The sequence below is a fragment of the Helianthus annuus genome, chromosome 4, assembly GCF_002127325.2.
Source record: "Helianthus annuus cultivar XRQ/B chromosome 4, HanXRQr2.0-SUNRISE, whole genome shotgun sequence".
Taxonomy (NCBI): Eukaryota; Viridiplantae; Streptophyta; class Magnoliopsida; order Asterales; family Asteraceae; genus Helianthus; species Helianthus annuus.
Window position 1 is genome coordinate 200,500,757 of NC_035436.2, and position 11,739 is coordinate 200,512,495.

The window sequence follows — 11,739 nt, forward strand, 5'->3', positions numbered from 1 at the left end:
ACCGAGAGCGTCGTGATAACAAGAACCAACATAAGAAAATTATGAAACGGCATAACAAGTCTAGTTAAAATTTGATTATATATACTTGATCACATTAAAAACCCATTCCCACAAAAGTGAGTTTTGAGCCTTTATTGAGCATACAAATTTACATCTTTAGACTAAATGCTCATTTTTCGTTTCTTGTGTGAATAGCCGTTTGGTTCTTACAACTCTAGAACTTGCCACGACGATTCATTCCCGGTCCTTACCAACTTAAACCCAAGTAAGTAAATGATGGAGGCATTAGGACTAACCATTTTTCTTTCTACACCATTATTTTTTCATTTTTTTTACCACCTACCCAAAATCCCCCTAGTTAACCCCTTTGAGCCTAAACCTTTCGTTTCTTCACCCTAAACCCTTTTTACCCACCAAAAACCCTTTTTATTTTTCACCCTTTATTTTAGTAACAAGCTCGGTTTTTCGCAAGCTCGTTCTTTTATGTGACTGACAAAAAAAAATGATGATGAAGTTAAAAACAAACAAAGCTATACAAACAAAAGCTGGTTTGGAGAAATACTTCAAAATATAAAAAAAAAGTCACTGAAAACAAAGTGTGTTACGAAAACCGACGCTTTTTACGCTTTTCGCCCTTTTACTAACCACTAACCCAACCACCCACCTTTAGCCCAAGCCTAACCCTTCACCCAAAAAGTCCTCTTGATATTTACAAAGGTATAAAGTTAAAAAGGAGGAGGATTGATTGCTTGGCAAGCCTATGGAAGGCGTAAGTTCCATGTTGCTCTCGAGTGATTCACTAAAAAAATACACCTTCGGCCGAGTGTTGAGTGATTTCTCCCGTGAGGTATGTGAACTTGTATATAGATGAAATTTTAAAAAGGCATGCTATGCCCTAGTAAGTAATTTATCTTATGAAACGTTCTAAATAAATCATAACGAATAGGATTGTAAATAAATAAAAATAACGCCCAAAAAGATCTTGGATTCCCGACACTCTATGACAAGCCAAAAACCTTCTCTTCTACCCATTCCATTTGGGAGTGTAAGCCACATTTAAAGAGTTTTGCTTGAGGACAAGCAAAAGTTCAAGTGTGGGGGTATTTGATGTGTGTAAAATGCAACATATAAATTACATCAAATAAGGCATAAAACTAACCCTTTTTAAGTACTAATGTTGGAAAAAGAGTGTTTTTGTCTTCCTTTTGTATTTTCAGGATGAAATGAGCTCAAAATCACAAAAGAAGCAAAAAGACAGCCAATTCTAACACAAATACAAGAAAAGGAATAAAAGTAGACTGCCCGAACCCTCAACGGCACCTCCCCAAGCAAAGAAGAGAAAACAGAAGCCTGAACACGCCCCGTGCTCAGCCAGCACGGGGCCGTGCCCAAGAAGCAGCAGAAAAGACAAACCTGTAGAAGCTTCTATTGCCCACCACGGGGCCGTGTCCAGTGAGCACGGGGGCGTGGTGAAAGTACAGCAGGCGCATTAATTGTAATTGCGAATTACAATTAATGAAGAGAGAGAGTGTCAGACGGGCACGGGGGCGTGTCCAGCGGACACGGGGCCGTGCCCAGCCTTCTGTTCAGCCTATAAATAGGAGTGCTTGGTTTCATTCCATCTCATCCCTTGGCACACCACCTCTCTCACACTTCATCCACCACCCACCACCACCATAACACCATCATCCACCACCATCATCCATTGTCCATCGTAGAGTGTGTGAGTCGTCTCGGGATCCAAGATTGATAGTAAGAGTTCTTGACAATCAAGGCCATGTTTGCCTAAGTCTCTTACATCACTTGGTGAAGACAAGTGTTTAGTATAATACTTTTTATTTTTAATCTTTTGCACTTTTTATTTGGTTTTGTATTAATGACTTTAATAACTAGTTGCTTATGTTGAAGGTGATCTTTCCTTATCGTTTGTCCGTGGTGTCTTGCCATTATTTTACTGTCTATATAAAATAAAAGATTGTCACCATTCATATCTCCACGGTCTATATGGAGGTATGTTGGCTACCTGGTCGGGGGTTAAGGGAACGGTTTGGTAAGGGTCTTGCCCTTATTCAGCGTTTAGAGGTCCTGCAAGGGACCTGGGTCAAATTTAGTAGGATCTCCTTCAATACCCATAGGTATTGGATGGCGGGGATCCAAACTCTTTGACCCCCTCATAAGTTAACTACTATTAATACTATAACCCGACTATTTAGGATTGTATCCCTGCTGACTCAGACTACTTAGTCGAGGGTAACGTCACCGCCAAAAGCGGGGCCTACCATAATTTGCATTAATAACTTAATTCATTATCTTTCAATAATCCAGCCCTTTAGGATTGTATCCTTGCTGACTCAAACTACTGGGTTGAGGGTAACGTCGCCTCCAAAAGAGGGGCCTACTACAATAACTAAGATAATCTCTTAAATAAGTGCAAAAGTGCGAAAATAATCAAAGGTTATACTAATACACGAGTCGGATCCAAGTGATTCATCTTGTCTATCTGTTTTTATTTTTATTTTATTTTTTCAGCATTTAGTTAGTTTTTATTTTCTTAGTTTAAAAACATTTTTTTAACTTTTTGATTTGATTAGACGTTGAGGATAAACCGGTACTAAAAGCTCTTGTGTCCTTGGACGACCTCGGTATCTTACCAACACTATACTACGTCTACGATGGGTGCACTTGCCCATATGTGTGTTTAGTGTTAGTAAATATCGTGTTTTATAAATTTAAAACTTGGCTAAAGGTGTAAAAAAAAGGGCTTAATTATACATCTAAATTATATATACACCGACACACATCAAGGTACGAGCATCGTTTAGGGTTACTATACAGTATATTTACCCTTTGTTGATATTTATAACCCTCGAATTTACATACTTCCAAGTTTGTCAACTTTAGTCCTTTATTTAATATCTAATGCCACGTGTAAACTCATGACACGTGTTAACACATCATTGGACACAAAATTTCGAGGTGTTACATCCAGCCAGCCTTTTTGTTTCCTCCCGAGTCTTCCCTTCATTCCCTTGATGACGCTTTGGTTAGCTCTTTCTACCAATCCATTACTTTGGGCGTGAGTGACGGAGGTGAACACTTGTAGAATGTGCATTTGCTCGCACCATGGCTTGAAAGGTCTTCCAGCAAATTGGACGCCATTGTCGCTCACCAGCTCTTTTGGGACCCCATACCTGCAGATGATGTTGTCTAATACGAACCGCCTCATCTGTTCCCCAGTGATTTTTGCCAAGGGCTTCGCTTCGATCCACTTGGTGAAATAATCGATGACCACCACCACATACTTGACCCCTCCTGGACCTTCCGGGAATGGCCCAGTTATGTCGACAGCCCATTTTTGGAATGGCCAGGATGTCGAAACTCGTATCATGGGGTGCTTGTGTCGGTGGGTCATTGGTGCATGTACCTGGCAGTTATCACACTTCTTGATTTCCTCGGATGCTGTATCATACATTTGTGGCCAATAGAACCCTGCATTCACTGCCCTTGTTACTATCGTCCTTGGGCCCGAATGCATTCCACAAATCCCTTCGTGCATCTCCCTAATCACATACTCAGCTTCTTCCATATCGACACATTTCAAGGATGGACCCAGGTATGATCTTCGATACAACTCCCCATCAATTAGCTCATATTGCAGGGCCTTGACCCTTACCTTTCTAGCTGCCCATTCTCCTTCGGGCAAGATTCCGTCTCTGAGGAACTTGATAATTGGTGTCATCCATGTTTCCTGGGTACTCTCAACTGCAGCTACCTCCTTCGTGTTAAGGGAAGGGGATGTCAGGACTTCCACTTTAACTTCTCTTGCGAGGTGGTCGAATGCCACCGAGGCCAGCTTACTGAGGGCATCAGATTTTCTGTTTCTTCCTCGGGGGATGTATTCCAGTTTGAAAGTTTTGAATGCCTTAGCTGTTTCTTTTACTTTTGCTACGTACTAAGCCATGGTGTTGTCTTTAGCCTCATACTCTCCTTGATATTGTTTAACCACCCGTTGTGAATCAGTGCTAGCTTCCACATGTCCTGCCTTCATCTTTTGTGCCAGCCTCATTCCCGCTAAGAGGGCCTCATACTCCGCGGTGTTGTTGGTGTTCTCAAAGTCCAGTCTTATGGCGTAGGTCAGCTCGACCCCCTCGGGGCTTATCAGTGTGATTCCTGCTCCACTCCCTTCTTCACTAGAGGCCCCGTCGGTGAGTAATTTCCACACAGCCTCGTCCTCCTTCTCTCTTTCTTCCTTTTCCAAGGCTTCCCATTTTAAAAGTTCCCTCTCTTCATCTTCGGGGACCTCTGCTAAAAAGTCGGCCAGTATCTGCCCCTTCATGGCCGTCATGGGCTTGAATTATAAAGAGTGTTCCCCCAGTTCCACAGCCCACTTGGCTAACCGTCTCGATAGCTCCGGCCTCCTAAGTACCTTTTGAGGGGGTTGATCGGTCATCAGGGTAATTTTGTGCCCTTGGAAATACCTCCTGAGTCTTCGGGATGCGAAAACAAGAGCTAACGCCAGCTTCTCCAGAGGCATGTAGCGTTCTTCGGGGCCTTTAAGTGTTCTGCTGATGAAATATATAGGGATCTGCTTCCCCTCCCGTTCTACCATCATGACCGCACTTATGGTTGTTTTCGAGGCGGACAAATATAGGAGCAGGGGATCCCCGGGTACTGGGGTGGCCAATGTTGGGAGCTTGCAGATGTAAGCTTTCATTTCTTGGAAGGCGGCCTCCGCTTCTGAGGTCCATTTGAACTTGTTCGTCTAGAGGCAGTCCTTCAACACCTTCATGAAGGGGAGGGTCCTGTCAGCTACCTTTGATAAGAAGCGGTTTAGTGCAATTAGCCTTCCGTTCAGTTGTTGGATATCTTTCATGGAACGAGGAGATCGCATTTCGGCCACAACTTGAGTTTTCTCCGGGTTAGCTTTGATTCCTCCTTTAGTGACTACTACTGTAACACCCCGTGTTTTGGAATGTCAAAATCAAAGTCAAAGTCCAAGTCAACCTTGACTTTCTTTGACTGTAGATAGTCGATTTTGTGTTTTAGTTGTATTATGTGGAGTAAGTGTTGTAATCAGCAAGAATCGAAGTAATCGAATGTGTTTTAAAGCGAACCGATCTACGACTGTCAATAGTAGGAAGTAACAATGCGATAAAGTTAACCTAATCAGTAATCAAACCGATCTAACAATCATCGAACTCGAGACTCGAATTATGCAAATTGTGGTATTGTTATACGTGTGTGTGTGCCTTATGTGTTACTTGTGCGTGTTTACTTTATGTTTGGTGTGGTATTCAAGCAAATCAATCGAAAATCGAATCGAAACTCGAAAAGTAATCGAACTCAATCGAAACCGACATCGAAACGTGACTTATAGAGGATTGTATGTTAGATATAGTGGTTGGGATTAAAAGTAATTTGACTAGGAACCCTATCGTATTCGTATCATCGTCCATCGAAATCGAAACGTCGAAAATTGTCACAAAATACTCAAAGTGTGTCGCGGATCGAACAGGAGGCAACCTGATCGAACAGGCCAGCCGATCAGCTAGCATCTTGCCAGCCGATCGAGCAGCCCACTCGATCGGAGCTCCTGGCCGATCGGCTGCCACTTTCCTCTTTTGGAGCCTATAAATAGGGCTGTCATTGTCATACTTTCCATTTTTTGGAAAGCTCTGACCGAACCAGCTATCTTCTTCACCTTTTCTCAGTTTTCTCTCAATCCCGGTAAGTTTTCACTCTAATTCTTGTACGTTTTTTATCATTACTTGATTCTACATCTTTCTATCTTTCAAAACTCGGTTTCTAACCGTGAAATCACCAAGATCTAGGTGTTCTTGGGTGATGTCATCATGGTGTTCTTGAAGAACATCATGTTTTGGCCTCATTCAACTATGAATGGCTTAGATCTAACCGATTTCCACATAAACAAGTTAAGATCTATCAAAGATCTAAACATCTACAAGTTGTGAAGGATTGAAAGAAGGAATCCCAACTTTCTTTCAACTCTTTTACACTCAATGCCTTCAAATCAATATAAGCGGAGCTTGAACCGGCTAACTAATCATTCAAATAGTTAAAAGGTTCAAGATTCGGATTCTATGAACAAGGTTCACCGATTTCAGGTTAAACTCTAAACCGACATTCCGAACCGTTCACCGGCCGGACTTGGGTGATTCCTGTTCGAGCCAAGGAAACAAGTAGGGACGGAGGTTATCCTAGTTCAACACGTTGTCAAGATACCTTTAAAGAATGACAAATAAACAAACAGCCAAGTGTTAGACGAAAGGCCGACCAGGTCAGAAATGCTGGCCGAACGGCTAGGCTGTTCGAACAGCCCAGCCGATCGGACATGCCAGCTGATCGACCGGGCCAGCCGATCGGCTAGCACATGGCCCCACACTTTCAAAATTTCATGAGGCATAGTATTGACGAAGTAGTGTTTGATCAAACATGGCACTCGATTGGTGAACATTACTGTTCGGATCATGAGATACTATGCTTCAACACTTAATCGTTTTCACAACTCGTTCGTAGTAGGGAATGCAAGCCGATCGAACAGACTGTTCGATCGAGTGACATTCAGTTGGGGACTAACCTTGAAGCTCCTAGCCGATCGAGTAAGCTAGCCGATCGAGTGAGCTAGCCGATCGAACGAACCGTTCGATCGATCGACTTGAAAGGTAGGAACACTTCAGTGTTCTCATATACTACAACGAAAACTTCAAAAGTTCAAATCCTCTAACACAAACACACCAGAGGAAGAAACAATCCACTCGAATGGTCCAGCCGATCGAGCCTACCGGCCGATCGAACGGAACTGTCCAATCGGTTATACCAGCCGGTCAAACGGGCCGTTCGATCGAACCTGCCGTTCGATCGACCAGCCCATTCGATCCATCCATACTTGTTTACTTTTCCGCGTTACTTATCGTTATGCTAGCGAACTATTCAGGCTAATCTTACTCTCAGCGCTCCCTTCAATCCACAATCAATCACTGTGAGTATACTCGATCCCTTTTTGCTTTTAGCACTTTTGGGTGTTACATACGTTACCTATCAAATCACAATCAAACATAAACTATTTGAACGCTGACCATTTGCATGTGCTACTTGACTAAATGAATGTTGTTTATTATGTTTACACGTGGAGTGCTATCTACCTGCCTTAGCAACATAGTACTATAGTTTGGACTCAGCACCCGTTCACACGGGGGTTGTTAAGGACAATTACTTGCATGGATTACGGTGGTAATCATGTATTGCGAACCGTCTCGGACGGTCAACCCGCAGTCGTTGGTATCGATGGTCCCATGTCGATAATTAACCTGCATCGTTTTCCTCTGTGTACGTGCCTGGTTATGCGTAAACTATTCGAACTCTATATGCTATTATTAAACTTGTGTGCTCACCTTTACATTTTATGTATTGACATTATTTTAACGTATGTGACAGGTAATTAGGATGCTTATCTGCTAGGAAAGCGAGGCTTGAATAAGTTTCTAGAAGCCCCCAACAAATAGTTGTCTGCCAAGAGCAAGCGTCTAAGGCATAGTTGTCTGTAGATCTTGTCCTCTGGCATTACAGCCAGAAAGTCAACAGAATAGGGGTGTCTAGAAGCAGATAAACAATTGCTGTAATAATATTTGAATCTGAGTTGTCGGAACGGAATTTATTTGCCTAGTTGCTTTCTATGATAACTTGTTTATTTATTTGGGATACGGTATGGGACGTATCATTTAACTGAATTTGTAATAATAGTTGTTGTGGAAACTTTTGGACAATCTGTTTCGCTCAGTGCCGCGCCCCGATTATTCCGCCATCGGTTGGGGTGTGACAACTACCCCCAGGAAACTCCCTTACTCTACCCCAAAACAGCACTTTCCAGGGTTTAACTTCATATTCACATCTTGCATAGTGTTGAGAGTCTGAGCTATATCATCTATCATGGCCGTCTCTGTTAGGCTTTTGATAACAATGTCATCAACGTATACCTCCAGGTTCCTTCCCCGCTGTTCCCTGAACAGGGTGTTCATGAATCTCTGATATGTGGCCCCAACATTTTTAAGACCGAAGGGCATCTTGGTATAGCAGAATGTCCCTTCGTCTGTGATGAAGGCGGTTTTCTCTTCGTCCTCTATCGACATCTGGATTTGGTGGTATCCCTTGTAGGCATCCAGGAAGCACTTCAGGGGGTAGTAAGACAAAGAGTCTACCTGGACGTCTATCTTCGGGAGGGGATAACAGTCCTTAGGACACGCTTTGTTTAGATCTTAGAAGTCGATGCACATCCTCCATCCCCCGTCTTTCTTTTGAACCATGACCGGATTGGCGATTCAGGACGGATACTTCACCTCTCTGACTATCACTGCCCTGAGCAGTTTTCTGGTTTCCTCACAAGCAGCCCTTCTTTTGTTGGGTCCCATGCTTCACTTTTTCTGTCTTACCGGTTTCGCCCATGTGTAAGTATTGAGCCGGTGTTCGGTTAAGCTTCTGGGGATCCTTGTCATGTCTCCATGTTGAAATGCAAACACATCTATGTTGTGGAGGAGCAGCTCCTTCAGGGCACTCTTGCATTTGTCACTTAAGTGACCTCCTACTTTGATCGTTTGTTCTGGGAACCTGTCGCAAAGGACCCACTCTTCTACCCCTCCTTTTTGGGGCTCCACAGATGCCTTTCCTTCGGATACGGAAGAAATTACTTCATAAGAGGACTTAACCCAGGCTAAACCCTTCGGTGTTTGAAATACTAAAGCTCCGTGGGGGGTGGATGTCTGTGCTTGTAGGTCTCCGATTCCAGGCCTTCCTAAGATTGCGTTGTAATTTGAGGGTGCCCGGACCACTGTGAAGGTCAGATTTATCGTTCGGACCCGATCCCCTACCCCAACTTTGAATGGGAGCCTAAATTTTCCCAGGGGGTGTGATACACTGTTGTTGAATCCCACTAAGGGGATGGAGTCTTCTTCAAGCTGATCTCTTACATCTATGTCGAATCTAAGGAAGCAATGCTCGTATATCACTTCGACACCGGACCCTCCGTCCACATGTATTCGAGACACCTTGTGACCAGCTATTATGGCCGAGATGTTTAGGGGAAGTCGTTGCACTTCATTTTCTTCCAAGTGTGGCATAAGGATGGGAGCTTTCATGCAGTCTGGGGAGCCCAGGATCCTGGCTTTTACACTCCGGGTGGTATCGGATTCATTCCTTCTTCTAATCATATCAACATCTGCCCTCCCAGGCTCCCTTACATCTCTTCCCTTGCGGTCCCCCCTCCTTCTTTGATTTCTTTATCCACATAGGCCAGTCTTCCCGTTTTCACTGCGGTTTCTATCTCTCTCTTCAGATACATGCAGTTGTCGGTTTTGTGACCAAAGCCTTTGTGAAAATCGCAGTATTCGTTTGGTTGTGCCTTTGGCCCGGGTTTTATGGGTGGTGGTCTCGGGAAGGAGTTCTTTACCCTTTCAGTGGCCAATATCTCGCTTGGGGTCTTGGTGAGAGGGGTGAAATTATCGGAGTAAGGAGGGGGACCTCTTCCCCGGGGTCTATATAGGGAGTATGACGGCCATATCCTGTCATGCATCATTCTATCGAAAGTGGGTTTCTTGGAGTAGGATGTACCTTTGTCAGGAGGCTTTGTAGCCGGGGTGATCCTCCGAGGTGTGACGCCCGTTTCCTTGGCTTTGCTGACTGTGTCCTTCCCCCTGACGAAAGCTCTGACCCTGTCCATGAGGTTGTCGAATGAGTGGGGGAACTCCTCCCCTAGTTTCTCACACAGCTGTGCATGCTTCAGCCCGTTTATGAAACTGCTGATCTTCATGACCTCCGGGACATCTTTGATGTTCATGCTCTCCTTGACGAACCTCTCCATATACTGATCTATTCGCTCATTATCCCTCTGCCTTATGTGGAGGATCTCATTTGGATTCTTGACCACTTTTCTCTGCTGACCAAAGTTCCTGAGGAACTTCTCGCTTAACTCTTCATAGCTATTGATTCCCCCCGGAGGGAGGCTGTCAAACCAAAGCCGGGCTCCCTCCGTCAGAGTTTGCACAAACATGTGGCACCATACAGGCATGGACCATCGCCCAAGTTGCCCCGCTCCCCTGAAGGCATGCAGATGATCCTCAGGGTCTCTTGTCCCATCATAACGGTCAAAGTTTGGGGGTAGCTTCGTTTTGGGGGGCATCGGTGCTTCTGCAATCCTTCGTGTGAACTTTGAGACTTCAGCCAAGTCTCGTGGTAGATAGGGTTGATCTAGGCCATCATCACTTTGGTTGTCCTTTTCCTTCCCTTTCTCCTTCAACTTCTTTCCTGTGATAAGGTCCTCCCTTTCTTCTGAAGACATTTGTCTGAGGGCAGTCATGAATGTTTCCAGTGGATCACCGTTGTTGCTCTTGTTCTGAAGGTCTGTCCCTTCTTGGTTGGAAGGTATGTCAAAAGAAAGCCTAGCCCTGAGACTGTCAAGCTTTTCTTGTCTCTTTTAGCCTTCAAGACACTTCGTTAGCTTTTCTCTGTGCATGGCCACAAAATCCGGGGTGATATGCTCCATTCTTTCTGGGTTTTCCACCTGGTTCTTGTTGCCTTCTTCATGGGTTATGTCTTCCACAGTAACCCTATCCAGATCATTTTGTGCTGTCTGGGTGACACGTAAGTTAGGTGGGGTTGCCATCTTGCTGTTAGTGAGATAAGCTACTCTTAACGTCGGAGTTTGATGTGGGAACACCAGACAGGCTGATGTCCCACGGATGACGCCAATGTCGAATACCCAAATCCCGGTTGACGTTAGATGGATCTTCGTTGACGTCAAGAGCCTCCACCTTAGCTACTACAAAAGAACAAACCGTTAGCCTCGCCACAGAGGACCCCGAAAGGGGGATCCGTGACCAACCTCCGGCATGAGAGTAAGTAAACTTGCCGGAAGAGTTGAGGAGCTTACCCCGATGAGTATGGTCACCGGGATGTTTCCTCTAAGGTGTGAATCTAGTAAATATGATACTTGTAATAAATATGTGGGAATGATGGTCGGAATTTAATGTGAGAGTAGTAAATGTGAGGGTAGTAAATGAGATACCTGGGTTGTGTCCCTGATCATTCCTCTTGCATCCTTATATAACCACCAAGCCTCAACCTTCACGTGAGATATTTTTACGAGGCAATCCAATGGGTTCTGATGGTCTTCGGGGGGCTCAGACACGTGTCTGACCCCCGACGGTGAGATCATAGTCTCATTTAATGTTTCCGGCGAAGAAGTACAGTTCCAGCAAGAGATCCTCTGCTAATCAAGCATTAAATGTTGTCTGTCTTCTCTGATCCCTTTTCCCGCTCATAACGGTAATCTTAGTGGGCAAGGTAGACTCTTGTTGGGCTTTTCCTGTTGGGCCTGCACGATGATAGCCCAAAGCGGACAAATGGTGCTTCTCATTGGCCCGTCGTCACATATTATGTGTGCTTTAGATTCCTTCTAACTACTATTGAGAACATATGATAAGATTCTGACTTTCTTATTTTAACAATTTAGTGAACAACAAACTGCATCTAATGACTGAATGTCTGTCGAGAAAAATCGAAGAGCTAAACATCATTTGGCAAACACCATTTATAATTAATTTGATAAACTATTGAAACTAAATAAAAGTAAAAAAGTGTTTTATAAACTAAGATATTATTTGTTTACATAAAGTTATAAATATTGAATTTTATAAGTTATAATAATGGCTCTTGTGATCAAATATAAAA

The 11,739-nt window shown here is 43.9% G+C and overlaps 1 protein-coding gene across 1 annotated transcript; it reads right to left on the minus strand.

Moving 5' to 3' along the window:
* Nucleotides 1–9,247: 9,247 nt before the first annotated feature.
* On the minus strand, nucleotides 9,248–10,348 carry LOC110934168. The gene has a single exon (XM_022177355.1). It carries the CDS (start codon nucleotides 10,346–10,348, stop codon nucleotides 9,248–9,250), a length of 1,101 nt encoding a protein of 366 aa, XP_022033047.1.
* Nucleotides 10,349–11,739: the final 1,391 nt, after the last annotated feature.